General features: G+C 45.7%; 1 protein-coding gene across 1 annotated transcript in view; it reads left to right on the top strand.

Moving 5' to 3' along the window:
- The window catches only part of ASIC2 (acid sensing ion channel subunit 2), a 571,394-nt gene extending 548,488 nt beyond the window's left edge, over positions 1-22,906 (top strand). Inside the window, exons 4-10 of the mRNA XM_048516919.1 lie at positions 4,166-4,316; positions 6,451-6,507; positions 7,610-7,763; positions 9,187-9,278; positions 15,111-15,190; positions 15,281-15,349; positions 21,910-22,906. Of these exons, the coding sequence (XP_048372876.1) occupies positions 4,166-4,316; positions 6,451-6,507; positions 7,610-7,763; positions 9,187-9,278; positions 15,111-15,190; positions 15,281-15,349; positions 21,910-22,011 (705 nt within the window). The 3' untranslated portion in view covers positions 22,012-22,906. The remainder of the gene's footprint in view (positions 1-4,165; positions 4,317-6,450; positions 6,508-7,609; positions 7,764-9,186; positions 9,279-15,110; positions 15,191-15,280; positions 15,350-21,909) is intronic.
- Positions 22,907-25,463: the final 2,557 nt, after the last annotated feature.

The following is a 25,463-nucleotide window of genomic DNA, read 5'->3' as shown; positions in this document are numbered from 1 at the left end:
CAGCTCTGGTGCCTGGCCTTCGTAAAGTCCCACGTACCAGCCGGCCGCTGCCCTCATGTACTTGCTCGATCTCGTCCTCGTAGTCACCACCGCACCTCTCCATAAGCGCTTCGATCTGCACAAGGAAGTAGGGTAGTGTCTCTGTCTTCCCATTGAAACGGGCCTTCAACCGACGCCGACGCCGTGGGGGCTGCGGTGGCTGGGGATCCCGCTCTGCCGCTTCAGTGTGGACCAAGAGGAGTTCCATGTTGCACCGTATCAAGTGTATCTCCTGCCGCATCTCATCTCGCTCCCGCCGCCAGGCATTCGTGCCTCGCTCAGGGGCCCACGCCATTTTATTTTATTCATTTGTACCCCACCAGTCTGCCCAGTGGGGACCCAAAGCATCTAACATTATTCTTCTCTCATCCATTTTATCCCCACAACAACCCTGTGAGTTGGGTTAAGCTGAGAGAGAATGAGAGAGAATGATTGGCCCAAGGTCACCCAGTCAGCTTCCGTGACAAAAGTGGGGATTCGAACCCAGCTCTCCCAGATACTAGTCTGACATTCTTAATCAATGTACCACACTGATCTGAGGTCTGACAGTTCTTATATATAAGGCAAAACTTATTTCAACCAGTTTCCCCCTCTGGTCTTAGGAGAGCCCCCAAAATAGTTTTTTGTAGTCAGTGAGAGCCTGCAAGGTGTAATGGTTAAGAGCAGGTAGACTCTAATCTGGAGAACCAGGTTTGATTCCCCACGAGTGACAGACTCTTATCTGGTGAAGTGGATTTGTTTTCTCACATGAAGTCTGCTGGGTGACCTTGGGCTGGTCACAATTCTCTCATAACTCTCTCAGCCGCACTTACCTCACAAGGTGTCTGTTGTGGGGAGAGGAAGGGAAGGAGTTTGTAAGCCACTTTGAGGCTTGTTATGGTTGAGAAAAGCAGGGTATAAATACAGTCTCTTCTAAATACAAAAAAATTGGACCTTGCCTAGCAGAGGCGTTCCTCCCATTGGGGCAAAGTGGGCAGTTGCCCAGGGCGCCCTATTGTGGTAGGCACCAAAAATGCAGGTTCGTGTGTGGGATTTTGTTTGTATTTTCAGTGTTTTTTTCCATTTTTGGCCTGCAGGGGGCGCAGTTTTTAGGTTAGCCGCTAGCAGCACCACAATTTCAGGGATTTTTCAGGAGACTCTCCTGATGATATCACCCAGGTTTGGTGAGGTTTGGTTCAAGGAATCCAAAGCTATGGACTCCCAAAGGGAGTGCCTCCATCCCCCATTGTTTCCAATGGGAGCTAATAAGAGATGGGGGCTACACCTTTGAGAGTCCACAACTTTGGACCCCCTGAACTAAACTTCACCAAACCTGGGTGGTATCATCAATAGGGGCTCATGAAGATACTCTAAAATTTTGGTGCTGCTATCTTAATAATTGCACCCCTGACAGCAGGCACCCCCTAAATTTCCCCAGATTATCCTTTTAAATCCACCTCCTTCCTGCCAGTGCTTGTTTTCTTTCTTTTTTTAATTCTCTCAATGCCTAATAAAGATGAGTAGTAGTAGTAGTAGTAGTAGTAGTAGTAGTAGTAGTAGTAGTAGTAGTAAATCCACCCCCTTCGGCATTGATTTAAAGGGAGAATCTGAGGTCCCCAGTTTAAACATTGAAAGTGATGCTGTTTCAGGGTGGGGGAGAATCCACCCCAAAATAGCATCACTTTCAATGTTGTTTAAACTGGGGACTCCAAATTCTCCCTTTAAGGTGGATTTAAAAGGAGAATCTGGGCTCCCTAGTTTAACACCATTGAAAATGATGCTGTTTGGTGGTGGATTCCAGCATCACTTTTTAAAGTAGGGAGCCCAGATTCTCCTTTTAAATCCACGTTAAAGGGAGAATCTGGAGTCCCCAGTTTAAATAATATTGAAAGTGATGCTGTTTCCCCCAATTGAGGGGACTGGATACAACACCATAAAATGTTTTCATAGCAGTAATAAAACATTTTGAAAGCATTTTGAAAATGTTTTTTTAAAAATATTTCTGTTGTGTGGCATGGCCCATTGCTGAGTTGGGGCATGTTCTATAATGTGATTGTGACTTTGAAATGACCTGGTGGAAAAAAATCATTGTTTGGTCACAGTGGGGTAGGGTGGCTGCCCGTGGGGGGGCATCAAACTCAGGTTTGGCCCAGGGCTCCAGTTTGCCTAGGTATGCCACTGTTGCAAAATGCTGTCCCTCTGTGCTGCAGCAGCCGTCTCCCGGGACTGTAAACTGGAGAAGACATGCTCCAAGCGTAGAATCAGCATTTTTACGAGAGCTATGCAAACCCAACCACCTCTGTCACTCAAGGCGCATCAGAGGAGAGCACAATCAAGCATTCAGGCTGTGTTTTTCCCAGAGATGCTGGGGGCCGACTCAGAAGGGACGTGGCTGAAAGCCAAGGCCGGCTAAGCGAGAAACACTGACACTGAATATGTGATCATTCCATCATTTCCGATCCCGTCACCTACATGGTAGCATACGGCAGTTGAAATAACTGAAAAGATTTGTGTGGAAACAGGGCTGAAGCAGACGCCGAGGTCATCAGAGATGACAATTATTTATTCCCTCTTATCATGCCGTCTGTAGCATATGGGCATCGCTCCCTACTCCAGATGACTAAATGGCAGCAGATGCCGCGCTATTATCTTGCTGGGGAAACACAAATGAGGCATGGAGGCCCTTTGATGGCACTTTGTCACTGTCACGGGGAAATCCTTGATTCTCCCACTCAGAAGTCTCCCCAAGAATGTCCTGGGCCTCGCCCTTTGAGCTGCTGTTGCTGCTGCTGCCAGATGTTGAGGGGGTCTCATTAGAGCCCTTGGCCCAGAACTTCTTCCTAGGCCAATCTGGCACTTTGAAAGTTGGGGAGAAGTCACTCTTTTATTCATAGAGCTGAAACGAAGACAGGGAAAGCTGAAACTTGGATGTGCATATGTCAATCCTCATTTCAGAGTCTCAATTTGTGCAAAAGGAGCCAGCGTGGCGTAGTGGTTAAGAGCAGGTACACTCTAATCTGGAGAACCAGGATTGATTCCCTGTTCTGCCATTTGAGCTGTGGAAGCTTATCTGGGGAACCAGATTAGCTTGTGTACTCCAACACATGCCAGCTGGGTGACCTTGGGCTAGTCACAGTTCTTTGGAGCTCTCTCAGCCCCACCCACCACACAGGGTGTTTGTTGTGAGGGGGGAAGGGAAAGGAATTTGTAAGCCCCTTTGTGTCTCCTTGCAGGAGAGAAAGGGGGGGCGGGATATAAATCCAAACTCTTCTTCTTCTTCTTTGGCACTAACCTACAGCGCTTTTTTGTTGTTTTCGTGAAGGGGAAAGTAATTTTGACATTCAAGAGTCACTTAAATGTAATAGAATGTTGGGTCTTTATGGGATAAATTTTCCAGTCACTTCTGAATACTCTTATTTCCTTTAAAGTTGAACTGCATCTATATATTTACCGCCTTTTTCTTTCTTCATTTTAATATATTTTCTCCCCAATTCATAATAAACTATTAGTTTGCTGCTGTCTTCCAAATAAATCTAAGGACGTTACTAGCCCCTAAAAAGTTTTACTAGCTCATTTGCTCAAATGTGGTTATTCATTTGAAAGCCTGAAAAATAAAAAAAAACCCACCAATTTTTTTTCCCAGATTCACAAACACTTCTGATCTGGTCCCTTTTGGATAATTCTTAGTCTCCATGGGGGATCAAATTAATCCCAATCATATTCCTAAATACTGCAAAGAGGTCTAAAAAAACTCTGAATCTAAAAAAAACCTGGAAAAATATCTAAAAAGCTGGAGCTTGAAGGGTTAAGGCCCCTCTCCCTTCCCTGCATGAACCACAGGCAAACTGAGGCTGCAGTTTGTATTCTGTGTATTGAACACAGCAGTGATCTTCTGTCTGAGCTCAAGGCTATAGTCTGAAGCACGTTAACCAGGCAGCAATTCCCACTGAATTTAATGGGACCTTCTTCCAAGCAAAATGTGTAGGATCATTAAAGGAACTGTACCTGCAATATTAAGCCAGTGGATTTTAAAAAGTGATATCTCTCACATTATCATGCTTTCTGTTTCAGAGATGAATTTCGTAAGGGGGGGGGTGACTGCTTGCCACTTGCTGATCAGTCTGCTCCTCCTCCCTTTCTCACACAGCTGACATACCTTCCGCCTCCATGGGGCGAATGCCGGTCCTCAGACTACGGCCTGGACTTCTTCCCTGTCTACAGCATCACCGCCTGCAGGATTGACTGCGAGACCCGCTACGTGGTAGAAAACTGCAACTGCCGAATGGTGCACATGCCAGGTGTGTCTTTGGAGATGAGCAGTGATTGGCCGTGCCTCTCCTCTGGTACCAAAGCTGACAAGAGCAGGTCCCGACAGCGAGGCACAACTTCATCTCGCCAGGGAAGTATGATGCCACAGCAAGTCTGGAACAATGATTAGGTTGAGCTAGAATAGCAGCAGAATCCCCCTTTTTGTTCTGACCAGAGATCAAGAAGAAGAAGAAGAAGAGGAGGAGGAGGAGGAGTTTGGATTCATATCCCCCTTTCTCTCCTGTAAGCAGACTCAAAGGGGCTTAAAAACTCCTTTCCCTTCCCCTCCCCCACAACAAACAACCTATGAGGTGGGTGGGGCTGAGAGAGCTCCGAAAAACTGTGACTAGCCCAAGGTCACCCAGCTGGCATGTGCTGGAGTGCACAAGCTAATCTGGTTCACCAGATAAGCATCCACAGCTCAAGTGGCTGAGCGGGGAATCAAACTTGGTTCTCCAGATTAGAGTGCATCTGCTCTTAACCACTATACCACACTGGCTCTGCACTAATCTGCACTTCAGGAATCAGGCCATATTAAGATTGGGTTGGGAATACCTGCATATCTGGGGAGTGAATCCTGGGGAGAGTCGGGCTGGGGGAAGGAAGAGCCCTGAGCAGGATATTCTGCCATAGAGTCAACTCTCCAAAGCAGCTGTTTTCTCCAGGAGAACTGATCTTGTAACAGCAGGAGATCTCCAGGGTCTGCCTGGAGCTGGGCAGTGGGAAGCTGAGCCCTTCTCCAGCTCACTGAGATTCAAGAGACTCCTTTAGTGGTGTGGCCAGTTAGTATAACATTCCCCCTTTAACTAGAACTTAATTCATGGCATGAATCTTCTGCATCCCTGCAGCTCCAGAGTCAGGACAAGCACAGACTCCAATCCAGACGCTTGGGCCCAACCCAAACATTGATTTTTTTAAAAAGTATATTAAAGTTGTTCTAGCTTGACTTTCGTCAGTAAATGTTGAACCAGCCTTTTTAATGCTCCAGTGCGTCTTCAGATTGTTGTTCACCACAACTCTGGCTTAGCTGTTTTTTTAAGGTGATGTGCTGCTTCCAGTATACTGTCCCCATCACAGTCTAAAATAGCTGATTATAATGGTATGGCTGTTGCAGAGATCTAAGACACACACACACACCCCCAGCCAGATAACTAATTTAATAAGTGCAGTGGCTATCTTCCCTGTCTGGGGAAATTGTGTTGATTCTTACTAACTGCTTATGAGACAGGACAAGGTAAACTATGGAGGTCATGAATACAACTAACTGTTGTGGATTTTCCTGGCTGTGTGGCCATGGTCTGGAAGTTTTTGCTGCTAATATTTCACCTGCATCTACAGAACCATGACATGCCTCTGAAAATGCCAGCCAAAACTACCAGACCACAGCCACACAGCCCGGAAAACCCACAACAGCCAGTTGATTCCCAGCTGTGAAAGCCTGCAACAATACATCACGTATCCAATTTGAAAAGCATTAATTACTGCAAGCTAATTGTACCTTTTGTGTTCTTTCATTCAGCTCACACACAGCCTTTCATGTATCACTCTTTCTTGACAATGAGCAGTTGATACATGCAGTCTGTTGATTACCCACATGTGAATGAGATAGCACTCCTTTCTCTGCATCCCTTCTCACCAGTTGCTTCATCTGGTCCCTAGACCTAGTGTGCTGGCAGTATTTTGTAGGCTTCTAAGCATTTGAACTGTTCATAAACATTCCATAGCAGCTTAGTAAATGAGCCAGTCTAGGGAGATCTCATTTCAGCATACCAAAGTTTGAGATGAGAAGAGTCCCCTGTCATATTCCTACCATCCTAGGAGACAAGAACGAAATTGCTCCCACCCTTTACTGTTCACAGTCCGTAGCTATAAAGGTTTCAAAGTTTGCATTTAACACAAAGGGTATTTTTCTTTTTGTCAAGTTCTCTCTCTCTCTCTCTCTCTCTCTCTCTCTCTCTCTCTCTCTCTGTGTGTGTGTGTGTGTGTGTGTGTGTGTGTGTGTGTGTGTGTGTGTGTGTGTGTGTGTGTGTTGGGGGCCAGTTGGCAAGTCATTGTACAAATCATTGCAATCCTTGCAGAGCTCACATAAACGCTAGCCGTGTGTATGTTCCTTTTTTTATTCAGGAGATGCTCCATTCTGTACGCCAGAGCAGTATAAAGAATGTGCAGAGCCCGCACTAGGTAAGTTTTGTAGGACAAAAAATGTTCTCCTTGTCCATGATGTCTGCTTCTCAGGGTTTTCAAGCTGCAACACCTGCGTTTTCAAAAAATAACACTAATACTTGTAATTGCTAAAAAGAATTTGGGATGGGGAGGTAAATCGTCACACAAAATCTTTTAACATGAATTGGCTTGCAGAGTTTTCAACGTATATTCCTTCTTTCCACATCTAAATTTCAGGTTGGGCAAAGTTAGAAGAAGAAGAAGAGTTTGGATTTATATCCCCCCTTTCTCTCCTTCAGGAGTCTCAAAGGGGCTTACAATCTCCTTGCCCTTCCCCCCTCACAACAAACACCCTGTGAGATAGGTGGGGCTGAGAGAGCTCCGAGAAGCTGTGACTAGCCCAAGGTCACCCAGCTGGCATGTGTGGGAGTGTACAGGCTAATCTGAATTCCCCAGATAAGCCTCCACAGCTCAGGCGGCAGAGCTGGGAATCAAACAAAGTTCCTCCAGATTAGATACACGAGCTCTTAACCTCCTACGCCACTACGTTACAGCTACTGCCTTGCAGTTCATCACCCAGGCTGCAGATTCAGAAGCAGTGTTCAGTCAGGTTTCGAAAGCAAGATCTGAATAACATTGTTGTTTGGAAAATGTCGTGAAATTTCAAATGTGTGTGACATTTCATTTTGGCTGGATTGCTGGAAGGGTTTGGCCAGAGATTAAATCCAGCATGAGCAAAGAGTTGCACTAAGATCTAGGAGATCAACATTTGGGTATTATCCTGGTCATGAAATTATTGGCCTTTATACCTCCTCTCTCTTCAGCAAAGATTGATGCCTTCCACTCTAGCCTACAGGCCCTTTCTCTGACAAGTTACTCTTCCACTGAAGGACGTCTCCTTAGGTGACAGGAAGGTATGAATCTTTACCAGTCAGATACGAGCCAGCGTGGAGCCTTCTGCAGATTCTTGCCTCACACACCAATCTGCAGCACAGAAACGTGGCCTTGCTGTTCTTAGAGATGGATCGTTGATCTGATCCAGCCTAGCCAGCCTTCCTGTCCACGTGCATCAGCCAGTGGTTCTCCCAGTTTCTGATCTGGTTCCTGCTTCACCTTTCAGGCCTCCTTGGTGAAAAAGACAGCAGTTACTGCGTGTGCCAAACACCCTGCAATCTGACCCGCTATAACAAGGAACTCTCCATGGTCAAGATCCCCAGCAAGACTTCAGCCAAGTACCTCGAGAAGAAGTTCAACAAGTCAGAGAAATACATCTCGTAAGAAATATAAGACACTGTCTTATATTCGGGGAAACACAGTATCTAGTGTCCATTGTCCCAAGGGCTCAGTAATATCAACAGATCTGATTTTTACAAAAAATTGTAGGAATTGTCACACAGCCATTTGCTTAACTCACATTTGAGAGTTTTAGCTCAAATGCAAAGTCTATCAACTTTTAATCCTCCATATTCCAATCCAAGACCAGCCACCTTTTATAGTTAAAGATCCAAACTGCATTAAAAAATTAGAGCTGAAATGGGCAATTTAATTAACATGTCAGTCGATAATACATAAAGCTTTTAGAACCCAAGCACTGATTATTGCAAGTTCTATTTATTTTATATATTTATTAAAAAATTATACCCCACCTTTCCTTGTGGTTTAAAGCAGCTTACAATAATAGTAATATTACTAAGAAGCAACATAGGTGAGATCTCACAATAAGTAATAAATATACACAGGACCGCCCTGCATGTTTTTTTAGTGTGCTAGCATAAGAAAAAGAGGAGGAGTTTGGATTTATACCCCACCTTTCTCTCCTGTAAGGAGACTCAAGGTGGCTTACAAGCTCCTTTCTCTTCCTCTCCCCACAACAGACACCTTGTGGGGTAGGTGGGGCTGAGAGAGTTCCCAGAAACTGACTAGCCCAAGGTCACCCAGCAGGAATGCCTCCGGCACTCAGGTGGAGGAGTCAGGAATCCAACTCGGTTCTCCAGATTAGAATCCACCTGCTCTTCACTACACCACACTGACTCTCAATCTGTGCATAGTTCACCCTTCAATCAATGGCAACTATACCTCTGTTATTTCCCTTTCTAAAAAGCCCTTTAGTCCTTAAAAATCTTTGCATGCCATTTTCGTCACATCCTGGTTATTCCAGCTTCCCACCCATCCCCCCAGTACTGATTAGCTTTCATTTTCTTTTTAAAGAGCCATATTTGGTTCTGTATTGAGCTGTGTTTGGCTCAGGGATCGACCCTTGCCCTAGATTCAGATTTCACACCTATATTCCGGATTTCTTGGAAAGCAGAATAGAAACTGGGCCTGTGCCTTAACGTCTCCTCTCTTGGATTTGTTTCCATATGTCCCATTTCTATTATCCCCCCTCCCCCCTTCAATCAGACTGCATCACCAATAGGATGGGCGTTTTGGGATATCCAAAAAGAGGAAAAGGTAGAAGATAATATGTTCTGTTTGCTTCGAATCCACAGGGCACACTGGCAGACTTCCTGATGGTCTCTGCCCAGCAATGATCTGTTTCCTGCTTAGGCATAAGACAGCCCTTCGGCTGTCCAGCAAGAATGTAGGATCTCTCAGCACTTGGCAGAAAATGTGCACTGACAGCAGAAAACATCCCTGTTTTAATGGATGCAACTCTTCACTCTTGACTCCTTCCTGACTATTTCTTGTCTCCCTTAGGGAGAATATCCTCGTTTTGGACATATTCTTTGAAGCCCTCAACTACGAGACCATTGAGCAGAAGAAAGCATATGAGGTGGCAGCTTTACTTGGTGAGTAAAGTATGTGTGCAGTCTGTATGTATAAATTGGACAATATGGATGGAGAATGAAGAGAAAAAGAGCTGGTTTTTACACCCCACTTTTTCTCTACCTTAAAGGAGTCTAAAAGCAGTTTACAATCATCTTCCCCCACCCTCAACAAGCACCTTGTAAAGGTAGGTGAGGCTGAGAGAGTCAACCCTGGATCTTCAGATCAAAATCCATCACTCATGTGGAGGAGTGGCAAATCAATCCCAATTCTCCAGTTCGCCACTCTTAACCACTACACCACACTGGCTGTCGATGGCATTATTAAGAACTGGAAGTTGGGAGTGAACATGACTCCAGTAAAAGGGGAGTCAAGAGTTAGTTGATGATAGTTGATAGTTAGATGATTAGTCAATCAAAATTTTGTAGCCAGCAGTAGGACTGGAATTTCCTTGTTGCTCAGAACAGTGAGCAAACTCACCCCAGAAACTTTTCTAGTAGCCATGGACCATCACCTGCCCTGACCTATTGCTAAGCAGCTTAATTTTGCAGTTGCCCTGAAGTTCCTTCCTTTGGTCAGAATTGGGTGATAGCAGGCAGCCTAAATCTCCATCTGGAAGCTTCAAGGCCCAGTAGCGTATCAGCCTATAGACAAGGGGTACCCCTTGTCCCCGGGCGCCACTCTTCTGGTCACGTGGGGGGGGGGGTGCAAAATCAGCCCCCCCATGTGACCAGGAAGTCCTGCTGTCTCGTCATTTTCGCGTGCCTCGACCCCATCCGAGGCACGCAAAAACGACGAGACAGCGGGACTTCCTGCTGCCTCCAAGTGCCCTCAACCCTGCCCTGGACTCCCCCCTCCTTTCCTTCCCCCCCCCCCCGCCAGCTGGGCTCCCAGCCGGCAGTCTCTTCTGACCTCCCCTCCGGGCAGGCCAGAAGAGACTGCAGTCCTGGCCTCGGAGACCTTCTTTTATAAGCACTGAGGCCAGGGATGGGGCTTGGGTAGCAGGAAGTCCCACCCCTTCCTGCTCCCCAAGCCCCACCCACCTTATAAAAGAAGGTCTCCGAGGCCGGGACTGCAGTCTCTTCTGGCCTGTCCGGTCAGAAGAGACTGCAGGCTGCCAACTGGGAGCCCAGCCGGCAGGGGGAGTCTGGGGGGGAGGTGGGCACCCTAGACCTTGCCCATGTCCATGGTGACATGGGTGGGGTTAAGGGCAGTGGGGGGCAGAGCCGGGTGGGGGGGCAGAACCTGGGGGTGGGGTGGGGGGACAGAGCCTGGGGGGCGTCCTGGAGACAATTTGTCTCCAGGCGCCATTTACCCCAGGTACGCCTTCCAAGGCCCCAACTGAGGGTCTGCTGTGGGGTCAGATCCTGACACTGGGCCTCTCTCTAAAGGCAAATTATACTGTCACTAGAGCAGTCCTCTGGGAAGATATATTGTAAGAGAGCCAGTGTGGTGTAGTGGTGAAGAACAGGTGCACTCTAATCGGGAGAACCGGGTTTGATTCCCCACTCTGCCACTTGGGCTGTGGAAGCTTTTCTGGTGAACCAGATTAGCTTGTGCACTACAACACATGCCTATATTGGTATTATGCCTAATAAAGGATGTATGTATGTATGTATGTATGTATGTATGTATGTATGTATGTATGTATGTATGTATGTATGTATAACACATGCCAGCTGTGTGACCTTGGGCTAATCACAGTCCTTTGGAGCTCTCTCAGCCCTACCCACCTCACAGGGTGTTTGTTGTGGGGGTGGGGGGGAAAGGGAAAGAAGATTGTAAGCCCCTTTGAGTCTCCTTACAGAAGAGAAAGGGGGAATATGAATCCAAACTCTTCTTCTTCTGCTTCTTCTATAAGCAATATTATCCCCCCTCCCTCCCCCCCCTCCCCACAAATGTGTGCCTCCTGGATATTATACAAACTGTTGACCCTCTACCACAGGAATGAACCATTGCATAAATTCCGCATAAAGGTGGATTCATATTCCATTTTGAACTCTCAGTTTTGAATTTCCATATATTTTTATATGTATTCATTTAAAATGTCTTATCTGAAGACAGTAAACAATCAAAGTGTTTTCCACAGTAAAAGAAGAACCGAGTATAAAAGCTTTGGGGCTGGCAGAAGACATTATTATTAGGGCCAACCAACATATTTTATATTATTCATATAAATAGCATGTATTAGGTGCCCTAAACAATTTATATCCCCCTTTTCTCCCAATCAACAGCTGCCATCATTATATCCTGCAGAAACCTCTCTTCACAAAAGTACGATAAAAACAGCAAAATTAGAGCAAGGCATCTAAGCCCTTCGTAATGTCCCACTTCCATTAACCATTGACAATCTCTACTTTACAGAGTCCAAAATCTCTGCAGGGCTGAGACAATAACAGACAGTGAACTGCTTAAGGGCCCTGCTGAAGAGTTTTGGACTTGCAGCATTTTCTAAACACTGAGAATGACGGTGCGGCTTTCAGAATTTGACTTTGAAGGATACTTTTTTCGGTTTTTAAAGGCCTTGTTAATAGGCCATAATGTTGAGGATTGGGTTGTTGAATTCATTGCTGATACGCTTTTTCATTTGATGAACATACAGAGTCAATATGGAAACATTTTAAAAATGTAAGGTGAGGGAGTAGAATTATATGTATGGAAGAGACGTTCTCTTCTCCCAAATATTAATTTCAGTTCTGCAGCACACCAGCAGCCCCTTTTTTCCTTCTCCGGTTTCCACCCCCACCTTGTCTCTAAGGCTTTGATTTTCCATCCATCAGGTTGAAAGCTGCTTCACTTGCTGTTCTTATCAAAGTCACTATCCGGCCCCTTCTGCTGGATGAAAGTTTAATTTCTGTTTGTTTGTCCCGTGGCTGTTGAAAAACTCCGTTTAAGCTCTCACTGTCATGGGGGTAACAAACCTTTCCTTTCCAAACAGTGAGATCCAAACCAGTTCATGTAGGAAAAATATATCTGAAACGTACTGGCAGGGGAAGGGGGAAGACTCCTCCAAGATGCTCGTGACTTCCTTTGTTCTTTGCTGGTCCCTGGAACGTTGTGACAGAGCTTGAACTGAACTAGCAGAAATGAACTTGACTGATGATGACAAATGAAGTGCTTTGCTCAAAGGAACAAGAAACCAAATTTGCAAGGTCATGATAAGTGATAAGGCACCTTATCTCCTCAAGGTAATTTAATTTGTGCCTGACATCAAAGTGGAAGAAACCACAGACACTCTTGAGGATGGACGAAAGCTCTCAACAGACCCGAGAGGTGTGCAGATAGACACCAAATTAAGGTTACAGTTTTATGCACACTTCCTTGGGAGTATCCTGTTGAATTAGAGACTCTTACTACTGAATAGGCATGCTTAAGATTAGGCTCTAACTTCAGCTAGAACAAATGATTCACATGGGAAAAAAAGAACCAAGTGCAGCAGCTTAGCTTAGACCAAGGGTGTCCAACTCTGGCGCTTCACATGTTCATGGACTATAATTTCCATCAGTCCCTGCTGGCATGGCCAATTGGACACTTCTGGCTTCGAGTGTTCTGAGGAGATGTACGGGACTTTCATAGATGAAGATGAGGTAGCGCTGTTCTTCATCAAAAAGATCCACTGCCATTTTAAGTTGTATGTATAGTAGGAGATTTCAAAAAAGAAGAGGAGGAAACATTGGTTCTGGTGGGTTTTCCAGGCTGAGTTTTTGTTGTTGTTGTTGTTGTTGTTGATTGGTGTCCGCCCTGCTGGAAGGCTGCTTGGTGGAGGAAGGGATTTAGTTATTTGATATCTTGCTGTGGGGATAGATGTTCATTACAGGGTCAGAAATCTGCGAGTTTTACCATTCCCAGAGCAATGATACAACCTAGCAGTTAACCTAAAAGTCCAATTCATTAGGTTGGCTCAGGACTGATTCACACATTACAAAAACATCTAGAGTTTCATAGAATCATAAAGTTGGTAGAGACCACAAGGACCATCAAGCCCAACCCCCTGCCATGCAGGAAGACACAATCAAAGCACTCCCAACAGATGGCCATCCAGCCTCTGTTTAAAAACAGAGATAGACTCCGCCACCCTCTAAGGAAGCATATTCCTCTATGGAAAAGCCCTTACTGTCAGGAAGTTCTTCCTTATGTTTAGGTGGAATCTCTTTTCCTGTACCCTGAACCCATTTCATACCTCCCATGTGCTTGCAGCCTGGTTTCTCCTCCCCACTCCTAGTATCATTTTCCTGAAACCCCTCCTGCAGAGCTGCAATTTGCCCTTTGGGGACACTGTAAATTTGCCCTTTGGGGACACTGTTGGGGAGTCACAGAAGCATATCTTTGTAATGGGGGAATTTGCCCTGAAGTTGGCAAACATCTCACACTGAATCCCTCCCTGTCAACCCATTCCTGCCCACCCTGAAGGCAACTTGCAGAAAATAATAACAATCTGCTATGCAGAACAATTGCGAAGGTTACTGCAATAATGAAGTGTTTTGAGAGCTCTATAAAAATGCTAGGTATTGTCATATTTTAATGTCAGTATTTAAGTTTCAGAGCAGGTAGTTTAATGTCGATTCTTGGCTTTCATCCAAGCAGTTCGAAATTCTGATGGAGTTTTAACCTCCCAGCAATACTGCGAATGGAAATTTGAACCCAGATCCTGGATCTTGGTGGCAGGTTTTCTAAATGCTGTGGGTGGGTGAAAAGTAATTTTTCACTGCCCCCTGATCCAGAGGACAAAGGAAAACAAAATATTTTAACTGCTAGGATACAGCCTTCAGCGACTATACTCCCAGTTCAGGCGCCACAGTCTTTTATCAAAGGAAATGCTGATCACCACTTTAGTGTCAGGAGGAGGAGGAGGAGGAGGAGGAGATTTATATCCACCCTTTCTCTCCTATAAGGAGACTCAAAGGGGCTGACAATTTGCTTTCCCTCCCCCCCAACAAACACCCTGTGAGGTGGGTGGGGCTGAGAGAGCTCAGAAGAACTGTGACTAGCCCAAGGTCACCCAGCTGGCACATATTGGAGTGCACAGGCTAATCTGATTCCCCAGAGAAGCCTCCACAGCTCAAGCGGCAGAGTAGGGAATCAAACCCAGTTCTCCACATTAGAGTGCCCCTGCTCTTAACCACTGCACCACTGCATAGATTTGCCAGGGATGCTGGAGGTTTTTTCCTTCCGCTAGAGCCAGTGTGGTGTAGTGATTAAGAGTGGTGAACTGTGTTTGTTTCCCTGTTCCTATACATGAAGCCTGCTGTGTGACCTTGGGCTAATCCCAGTTCTTCAGAACTCTCTCAGCCCTACCTACTTCACAAAGTGTCTGTTGGTGGGGTAGGAAGGCAAGGAGTTTGCAAGCCACTTTGAGACTCCTTACAGAAGAGAAAGGCAGCGTATAAATCCAAACTCCTCCTCTTCTTCTAGGCACAGAACAGCAGTCACTGAGGAAGTGCAGGGGAGGTTGAACTAAATGACCCTTGTAGTCCCTTCCAGCTCTGTTTCTATGCCAATGAGGGATGGAGATCACAGGACAGTGGGTGATAATTGTTTTTGTGGATAGAAGAATTGTTCCTCTTCCCACTTGGGTCTGAACATGCACATTATTCTGAAATGTATATTCATGAGCCAGTGCTTTTAGAATCCTCATTTATTCTCTAGAGTTTATTCTCTAGGCCAATTGGCCATGCTGGCAGGGGCGGATGGAAATTGTAGTCCATGAACATCTGGAAAGCCACAGGTTGCAGACCCCTGCTCTAGAGGGATCTGAGGCTGTTTGCCATACATCACTCTCGGGCAATTATAGTGATGACACTGTTACAAAATCTGTGCATGCCGGTACATGAAACAACTCTTCCCTTCTCTCTCAGGTGATATTGGAGGTCAGATGGGCCTTTTTATTGGTGCTAGCATCCTCACCATTTTGGAAATATTTGACTATATCTATGAGGTGAGTGTTGGCCTTTTTTCTTCCAGTGTCAGCAAGGTACTGAGGTTCCATTGGTACTGAGATCGTAAGCCTTTCTCCCATCTTTTGCAGTTGATTAAGGAGAAATTGTTAGACATTCTTGGCCAGGAGGAAGAGGAAGGAAGCCATGATGAGAACGTGGTAAGTATTCTACCCACGCTTCCCAAGTCAGGCCTCTGGGCTTTAGGTGTGGAGAATCCAAGAGTCGAAGCCAGTGCAAACAGTATGGGTGCATTGCCCTTCAAGCTGAGGAAAGACCCAGGGGCTCCAGTTAAATTGGGGGCCCTGTGCCCTTTGCTTTGTCAAAGTAGATGCTCGGAAGCATTCTTCTTTCCTTTAACTTTGTGCCTTTCAAGGCTGAGTCCTGACTCCTTGAAAGGTTCTGGGTTTGAGTCCAGGAGCAAATCCCTGGGTATGGTGAGGCCAGATACTTCATGGAGGCTCTCTGAAATTCAGGTGGGGAGAAAGAGGCGACATGCAGTTTCTGAAAAATAAAGGTGCAGAGACAACAATCTGAAGCCCAGCCCAGTGGTGTAGTGCCCAGGGGATAGGGGGGCGTCTTGCACCAAGCGTGTGCCATTGTGGGGCAGGGGTGGCAGGGGCACAGGGCACATACGTCCTCTGGGCGCAGTTCCCCCTCACTACGGCTCTGCCCCAGCCCCTTATTTATTTATTAATTAAAACATTTTACCCCACCTTTCCCAAGGCAGCTTACAATGCATAATCAAAACAACCAACAACAATAAAGCCCCAAATCCACCCCCTCAAATCTAATACATTCCAATAAAATTGAATAAAAATGCCTGCAATCTACACACCATTAAAAGCCCTGCTACAGAAGCTCCGGAAATTTCCAAGGTCAGTTCTGTCAACTGCTGCTCAGAAGGCATGATCCACAAAGTAGGCGCAACAGGAGAAAAACGATCAGCTCTTGCTGATGATGGGCAAACCACTGTTAATGAAGATCATTCATCAGAGATGTGAGGTCTTTTAATGTTTCAGTGGTGCAGGAAATGCACTCTGCTCATCTTCAAAGGCACGCTCTTCTTGCTCAGTCTAACTTTCACATCTTGTATCGTCAAAGGGTTTCACGGCTGGAATCACCAGTGTGTTGTGGGTTTTCCAGATTGTATGGCCGTGTTCCAGTTGCATTTTTTCGTGACATTTCACCTGCATCTGTGACTGGCACAGGCAAAACGTCAGGAGAAAATGCTACTGGAACATGGTCATACAACCCGGAAAACCCACAACACACTAGTTTCATATCTTGCTTTGGGCATTTCCAGACTTCACTCAAGTTATGCTAGTCAACAGTTCCAAAGTAGCACAAAGCTCTTCCTTAGGCGAGATTTTCAAAGGAACTATGCATAAAAGCACAAAACAAATCATTCTGAGAGAAGGCGTTATTGTTAAGTGTCATATGCAATTTATTTCATACTTAAAGATGTAATAGGGAGTACCTTTGGCAGATAGACTCCGTTAGAACCATTTAAGAGCCTGAAGCCACAATCTTACACATACTTTCCTGGGAGAAAAACCCACTAAATCATATGGGACCTACTAATGACCTTTGTAGGGGTTGATCCTTAATTCATGTTGTGACAGACTGCATGATAAAATAAAGGTTTAAAAGCAAGTCAGTCAGTGGTATAAGGTGCCATCACAACAGAGTGGGGAAAAGCTTTTTAGGAACAGTAAAGTGCCCTGATTGGGTAAACTGATGTGCTCTGATTGGTGGAGAAACCAGTTGATTCAGAGGAGGAGGTATTTCTCTGAGTGGAAAGGTTTTTGTAAGTGCCTGGATCTGGACTCAGTCGTGTAGCTACAAGGGAGGTGGCAAGGATGTCTCTGCAACCCTTTACCTCCAGGAATCCCAAATCACCCTCGCTCCGTTCCCTCCCCTCACTTCTTGCCTTCTTCCTCCTCCTCCTCCTCTTTTCTAAACAAATGCCTCTCCTCCCGCCACACACTCCGTGGCAGTACCTCAGGTACGGGGGGGGGGGGGGATGGCAGAACATGCAAATCACTTCTGGGGCTGCTGCTGTGGCCACAGAGCACAAGGGAACCCCGCCCAGGAGACAGGCAGGCAGGTAGGCAAGTGAGCCCCAGCAGTGCAATTGAGAGTGGATCGATGGAGCCCCACAGAGGCTCAGAAGGCAAAAGCAAAGTTTGCAGGGGGTGTGTGAAACTACTATGGGGAGGGGCAGCATGGAGGCCCATGGGGCGGGAGTAGAAAACTTGAAGTCCGCCCCAGGCTCCATTTTCCCCAGCTACGCCTCTGCCCGGACGCCTACAAGTTAACATCAAGTCCCTTAACTGTGTTTGTTAAATATCTACTCTGAGGGCATTTCAGTCAGGGAGTGGATCTGACTTGAAATATACTGAATTCAGGGCGATTTCCCACTGGTGATTAATCCTGGGATAGTCCCCCGAAATATACAGGTTCCCTCGAGATCTCCTCACAGCCGAACTGTGGAACACAGATCAGTCCTGTTTCTGGTGCTCCTACCTCACCTTATCATGGGATTTTCCTGGACCTACTTGTATATGCACCTTTTTGAAAAAAACATTCCAATGGGAGCTAATAGGAGATGGGGGCTACACATTTGAGGGTCCATAACTTTGGCCCCCATGAACCAAACTTCACCAAACCTGGGTGGTATCATCAGGAGGGTCTCCTAAAGACATTTTGGTGCTGCTAGCTCAGGGGTCAGCAACCTTTACCACCCAAAGAGCCATTTGGACCCATTTTACATGGGCCCGAAGATGCACCAAGCCGGGGAGGCAGCTCCGCATGGAGCCGCCTCCCGTTCGGCCTCCACTCACCTTTCCTTCCAGTGCTGGGAGGCGGAGGCGCCGGGCAGGGAAACTCCCTCTGCTCGACGGAGCAGGCAACTGCCTGCTCTTTGGGGCAGGGGGGGATGGTGGCTGTGACCTGCCCGGTGCTGCCACCTCTTGCTCAGCGCGGGGTCATCACAAGGTGCTGTTTACAAGAGCATCAGGGATGCTGCGTGCTGAGGGGGTGCGACAGTGGCAGCGTCGGGGCTGCTGCACTGTCGCTGCCCCTGTCGTGGGGAGTGCCGGGGGACCCCACACTACCTGAGGAGAGTAGCGCGGGGCTTAAGGTAAGTGGGGAAAGGCCCTTGGTTGTATCTAGATTAAATTTTCAGTGGGAATTCGGCCTCAGTGTGTGCTGACAGCAGACAATATACAGACAGGAGAAAACTGGGAATTTTATTTAGTGGTCAGAGCTGAAATGGAATAGTAGTGAGACTTTACACAGGTGATCATAAATAACAGGGAAGGGAATATATCTTTTGGGGGAAGAAGAGTTCCTAAGCCAGTTAAAATGGGAATTGCATACTCAGATGGATTCCCAGTCTGGTATATGAGTGTTCTGTTACATTTGCTTCAGGAGAGAGACTCATGTAATGTGGGTAGCTAACAGTGTCAAGGCTGTGTGTGTACTGTGTGAAAGGATACCAGCCTGTTAGAATCAAACGTCATTGGGAATCCATTAATCCGTAACATCTAACTTTTAAATCTTAAACAACTGCCCTTTCTGCACAGGCAACACAAATGGTTGGATGAACCTGTGCTGCTTGTGTCACCATTTGCATAGCAAGAGTAGGGGCAGAGGGGGTTTCCCTGCCCGGCGCCTCCACCTCCCAGTGTTGGAAGGAAAAGGGAGTGTAGGGGCCAAACCGGAGGTGGCCTCTCCAGCTCGGGAGATCTTCGGGGCCATGGAAAATGGATCCAAATGGCTCTTTGGGTGGTAAAGGTTGCAACCCCTGCCTCCGTGCATTCAGTCAGTGTGCAGAGAAGAGTGCCCATGAGCAGACTGCCCCCCCTCACTCAAATGCCAGTTCATCAGCACTGTGCCTAAATGCAAAGGAACAGTGTATATTTATGTTCTCCAACTTGGGTTGCCAACCTCCAGGTGGTAGCTGGAGATCTCATCTGTATTACAGCAGGTCTCCAGGCAACAGAGATCAGTTCACCTGGAGAAAATTGGGACTTTGGAAGGTGATCTCTATGACATTATACTCCATTGAAGCCCCTCCCAACCCCCCAAATGTCCCAGTGTTTCCCAACCTGCAGCTGGCAACCCTATTTATTTGTTGTATTTTAACTTGTATGCCATCTTTCCCCTCATGGGCTCACAGCAGTTTTCAACATATTGTAAACATTAAAACATAAATAATATTACAATTAAATCATGAAATATCTAGTAGGAACTATCTCTGCCCATGATTAGTGGCACTGCTTTCCAGAAAAGGGGGAGATTTGTGTTCCTTTTCCCCACACAATGCAGGCCTTCTCCGCATGCAGGACTTGCCACAGTTTTTCCCAGTGGTCAAACCTTGTGTCTTGGAAAGGTTTTCTGTGAAATCATTCCCCACACTTCCATTCTTCCCCACCCCCCAATCATTTTTCCTGTTCTCAGTTGCATTTATTCCAAATGCTACAGCTGAAGACACATTATTCCTGATGGTGACAGGTTGTCATCCATGACACAGAACCTTCCCTTCCCCCCCCCACCCTTTTCATAGGCACTCCAGTATGACTGCACAATTATATTTCGAAGCAGCAATTAAAAAAATGTCTCAGCCTCTATTTCTACTATTGAGAATGTATTTGGTCATTGACCGTAAATAAAGACTTCACTTCACTTCACTGTTGAGAACTACCAACCCAAAATGGAAGCCGAAACAATTCTTGGAGCAGGCGCCATTCTGTGAACAGAAACACACACACACACACACACACACACACACACACACACACACACACACACACACACTGCCAACACACACACACACACAGAGAGAGAAAGGATGTCCACGAGAACTTTATAACATTTGAATTGACTCTAAGAGATAAAATGTAACATGGTCATGATCCAGCTAAAATGCTACATTTTAAAAATCTCATTGATTCCCAAGGAGAGGGGAGAAGGTACTTCAATCTCTCCCACGAAAACACAGGATCATTACTTCAGCAGTCTCCAATTACATGCAGCAGTTATTCCTGGTACTTTTTAAAATCAGCCCTAGTGTCTCACTGATGCAATCACCCCCCTTCTTAAAAATTACTCTGCCCTAACATTACGTTTAGTTCAATATGAAATTGACAGAGCTGATTAAATCACTTCTGCTTCTTTGTATCTCTGACTGATTGTTATGTCCCCAGTTCAGTGTGACAGAGAAAACAAAAACGATTAATTCCTTTTGAAAATGGAGGGATGGGGGGGAGGAGAAAATGGCTGAAGGGGAGATGGGCAATGATACAGGGCATGGATAAAGACCAGGTATTTGGTAGGGCAGAGAGATACAGGCTGTTTCAACTTGATAGCATGCTCAAGGGAAGATGGCTCAGAAACAGATTTTTAAAATTGCGGTTGAAGTGCTTGGGAAAACTGTGAAAAATGAAGGGAAAACATTTCTGGAACCAAATGGAGAAAAATAATTGTGAGATGCAAAGGGGAAAAACAGTGTTTGGTGGCAAGATACACTGTAAACGACCCCAGTCTTTTCTATAAGGGCCCAGTGTGCTTGTGAACTGAGTTCCTAGAGAAGTACACATCTGACAGAAAGGATGTCCACAAGAACGTTATAACATTTGAATTGACTCTGAGAGATAAAATGTAACATGGTCATGATTCAGCTAAAATGCTACATTTTAAAAATCACATTGATTTCCAAGGAGAGGGGAGAAGGTACTTCAGTCTCTCCCACGAAAATATCATCCCAGGCATATTTTTATAGCCAATTTGCCTGAACTTCAGGCTGAACGAATTATCCTTTTCAAACTGTCAGAGTTAGAAACTGAAATGGAATTTGCTTTTCAGAACTGAATCCACCCTCCAAAAACGCACAATTCAAAATGCAGCAGTTCCAAATGCAAAGCATGATGGTTTCAACTTGACAATATCATGGCTTACGTTTAGAAAAATAAGATTACCATCCTGCGAAATTAAGCGTTTTGAAGTCCCATTGATTTCAGTGTGAAAGATTAACGGAACTGCTTAATCCCTATCCATCAAAATCAATTAGGACCTTAAGCACTTTCTCTCTCATTGAATTTTGTCCAGCATTCACACACTGCTGCCTAAATGTGCATTTTGACCCTGAGATTATCTTCATACGAAAAAGACAACACACGTATTAGAACCTACAATCATGGCACTCAGAATGGGTTCTGGATTCTAAATTTCTTCCTGAAATGCAGATTTGCAAACCTGGAATTCAAGATTCAAAATTTGAAAAGCATATGTATAAGGATGAAACATATTAAGCTGTTCAGATTTTGAATTCATACTACTGGATTTAGAAACCCCAAATTAATTTTCTTTTCAGAATCCGCCTTATTACAAGTATCAGGTGGAGGATGAACCAATGAATCACCTAGTAATTTCATGCTCTGACCCAGGCTAGCCCAATACTGTCAGACTGCCAAAGCTAAACAGGATCAGCCCTGGTTACTATTTGGATGAGAGACCACCAAGGTCTCTCTATGCAGAGGAAGATAATGGCAAACCACCTTTTAGTCTCTGGCCATCTGTGACTTGACGACACTTTACGCACACAGTCATTTCATGACTAAAGAGAGTTTGGCATTGGAGGCTTTCTGGATCAGGCCTCCTGCACTTCTCTACTTTCTTTCTCTCTGTTTCTCTTTTCGTTTCTCCCCTTCTGCAGAGCACGTGCGATCCTTTGCCAAACCACTCTGACCCCATCAGCCGCACTGTGACTGTCCCTCTGCAAACCACACTTGGCACGCTGGAAGAGATTGCGTGTTGACAACACCCTTCCCAGGCACCACACGTAGCTGGATGGCAGGAACTCTCTCCCTAGGAACCAGGGAATAGTGCGCCAGTTCGTCGCACAGTGTGGGGGAACGGCTGAGGATTTCGCTATGCATCCAACTCTTCTCTTTCTTTTTTTGCCAAAATCTAGTGAGAGATGCCTGGGACTCGATTGCTTCCCCCCTGTCCATGTGGAGTTGGGAGGAGGAGGTGGGTGTGGGAAGGGGCGGGGTTGTCTCCACCGGCAGAGGCCATGTCTCGGTATTTGAACTGTCAAACCGGACGACTGAAGAGCCACCATTTCCTAGACTGCCAACCAACTGTACAGAAGAAGTCTGCATGCCAGTCCTTTTGATGGCAATATCTCCCTCTTTTTTTCTTTACAAGCCACGTCTGTCTAAAAGCTGTTTTTTTTTCCACTATGAAGGATGAGGCCACGGCACAGGAGCCCCCCCGAGTTCACCATTACTTCAAAACACCACAGGCCAAGTTAGAATACAGGCATAAGGGGTGGGGGTGGGGATCAAAGGTCCTGCTTCACAGGCCACCATTCTCTCTTACTTTTGTCCAAAATTCATGACAGAGTCACAGAGCTCAAGCTTGGCGTGGGTTCAGCCATTAGTAACTAAGGTGAGCAGGACGCAGTGAATCATCTTGCCCTCATCTACCACCAGAAGTAACACCCCACCCCACCCCACCCCAACACACATACACAAACACCTGCCCCATGGCACACATTAAGCCACAGCTATTTTGTGATCAGGTCAGCGTGTAATATGACATGTGTGTTTCAGGATTGGGGGTGGGGAGGCTGGTTTTCAATTGCCTTTCTGCCCTAACCTGCTTCCTCATTCTTAACAATGCTATTAAAGGTGGTCTTGTGGAAGGGGCTGATTGGAGTTGTTTCTGCTCATTTTCACCTTCACAGACACTTGGTGAGCACTTGAGAGAGGCCTTTGTGTGTGCGTGTCATGTTCCCAATGGGGGGGGGGGGGGTGATTCAGTAAAATTGAATCCCCCACCCCACACACACAAATACGGCTGTTTGGCAGAACCGAATAGCTGTGGTGCTGAAAAAGCCGAACATTATTTGACTTTATTTGGCTTTACTGAATATAGGTATTGGCTTTATTCAGCTTTAATGAAAATTTTCAGATATTTAAAATTTGCACCCAAAATTTATCAAATTAAAAAAAATGTGCTCATTCTAGTTCCCAGACCCCACACTTTCATTCTTTTCCCCTTAACCTAAAAATTGTAAATAAAACTGCTTTTTAGTTATCTTCAAAAAGTCACCACAGTGAAATCATCAAAGTCTCTATTAATGCCATCTTGTTGGCCCAGAGGATGTTGTTTATGATGTCTCAGTCACTATTGGAGTTTCTGAAGCTAGATGTGGTTTCGGTTGGCTCTGTGGACTCGCATGATCTGATTAAGCATTTGGGGGGACGATGCCAGTTGAACATCTTCCCACAAAAAGCGGGTGCAAAGAAAATGGAACTGATATAAACAGTTATGTGGAAACAGCAAAATTTATTCTGATTCTGGGTTGGATCCAGACTCCATTTTTCATTCCCACAAGGTATTTCTGTTGTCTCTGCTCCTTCTGTTTGTAGCCTCCCCTGCCTTCTGTTGCAGCCCAAAAATATTGCTCTTGGGGGACAGGGGACTCTCAGGAACAGCTTCAGAGGGCTGCGATGAGAAGTGGGAATTGGCGGAAACTACCCCACCCCTTCCATTAGGAGCAGCAGTGGCATAGTGGTTAAGAGCAGGTGTACTCTCATCTGGAGGAACCTGGTTTGATTCCCTGCTCTGCCGCTTGAGGTGTGGAGGCTTATCTGGGGAATTCAGATTACCCTGTGCACTCCCACACATGCCAGCTGGGTGACCTTGGGCTAGTCACAGCTTTTCGGAGCTCTCTCAGCCCCACCCACCTCACAGGGTGTTTGTTGTGAGGGGGGAAGGGAGATTGTCAGCCCCTTTGAGTCTCCTACAGGAGAGAAAGGGGGGATCTAAATCCAAACTCTTCTGTTCTTCTTTCTATCTCTTTGAAAGTACACATTTCAACAGGAAAATCAAAAGGCACACAAATTCAGCAAAGCTCTCGTATTCTTCCCTCCCTTGTGTCAGCTGCTCAGAAAAAAATGTACAGATCAAATGAAAACCACTCATCTTCCAGCTTACAGCTTAAAAGTCTGTTGTGATAATGCCTAATTGCGAACAAGGTGTGCTTGGCACATCATAAATATGTTGCTCATCTTCCAGTAACTATCAGGGGAGCCGTTCCAAGATGACAGGATATTTGATATATTTCCAAAGAGGCCTCTGCACTGAACTATGATGAAGGAGGGGTGGGGAGGAGGAGGAGGAGGATTGTAGCCAGTGCATTTCAGGAAGGAGAGAAGGTAGGAAGATGATTCCGTTTGTTTCTGTGTACGGATGACACATCCTCTTTATAACTTGCCCAGACAAGGACTAATGTGGAAGGAAAAGGCCTTATGAAAATACATTTGTTGATGCAGTGGCTGCTCGATAGTGGAAAGGTGATAAATATGTTAAGGATGGAGTGTTAATGCTAATGCAAAACACGAAACAGTGGATAATTCAAGGACATTTTTGCTCATGGGCACATATTGCTATATGTCAAGCACCAAATCTCGGCCAAGATGTTGTCCAGCAATTCCAGAACTTAATAACAAGAGGGGCCTAAATTCTCACACACTCCTGAACCAGAGACATTTCTTTTCTCCATTCTTGTGTGTGATGTTGAAGTTACTGTGGGGCACTGAACTCTTCTTACCATAGTAAGAAAACAACCTCTGAGCATTGTGCAGAGTGGTCTTTCCCTCACAACTGAACAATTATGGCTTGTCCTCAACTGGGATCACCTTCCAGGATGCTGTGCATTGGGTTTGCCTTTCCTGTCAGGATGTTATTAAAGAAAGGCTTCTAAAGCGTATTACTTGGGGCAACACAGCAAAGGATGCTCTCTGATGCTGATGGCCCAACTGTTCCCACTTACTACTGGAGCATATAATGTTCCTAACCTTTTCGTTCCTCAAGGATCTTTAAAAATAGTCTAATATCCTGCACAGTTCCAATAGAATTCTCAAATTATTATGAGAGCCACATGCAGATTGCTGCACTGTTTAAAAACATATCGGAGGCAACGAAAAAAGTAGCATTGGGTGTTCTAGCCAATGTGGTGTACTGGTTAGAGCAGGGGAGGGGTCCCCAACCACCTGTGAGCACATTTGGAATTCTGACACAGTATGGTGTGCTCAGTAACAAAATGGTTGCCGCAGGGGGAGGAGCCAGCCACAAGAGCTCAACTTCTACCCAACATGTTCCATAATTCTAAAATTGTACAGCAAAACACACAGAACTTAGCATTAGGGAGAAATTCAGCATCCTATCTCTGGGTCAAGGGCCAGATTAACAGGTGTT

Source organism: Sphaerodactylus townsendi, linkage group LG15, assembly GCF_021028975.2.
Source record: "Sphaerodactylus townsendi isolate TG3544 linkage group LG15, MPM_Stown_v2.3, whole genome shotgun sequence".
NCBI lineage: Eukaryota > Metazoa > Chordata > Lepidosauria > Squamata > Sphaerodactylidae > Sphaerodactylus > Sphaerodactylus townsendi.
The sequence above is the reverse complement of the archived record's forward strand: the minus strand, read 5'-3'. Positions and strand labels throughout refer to the sequence as shown.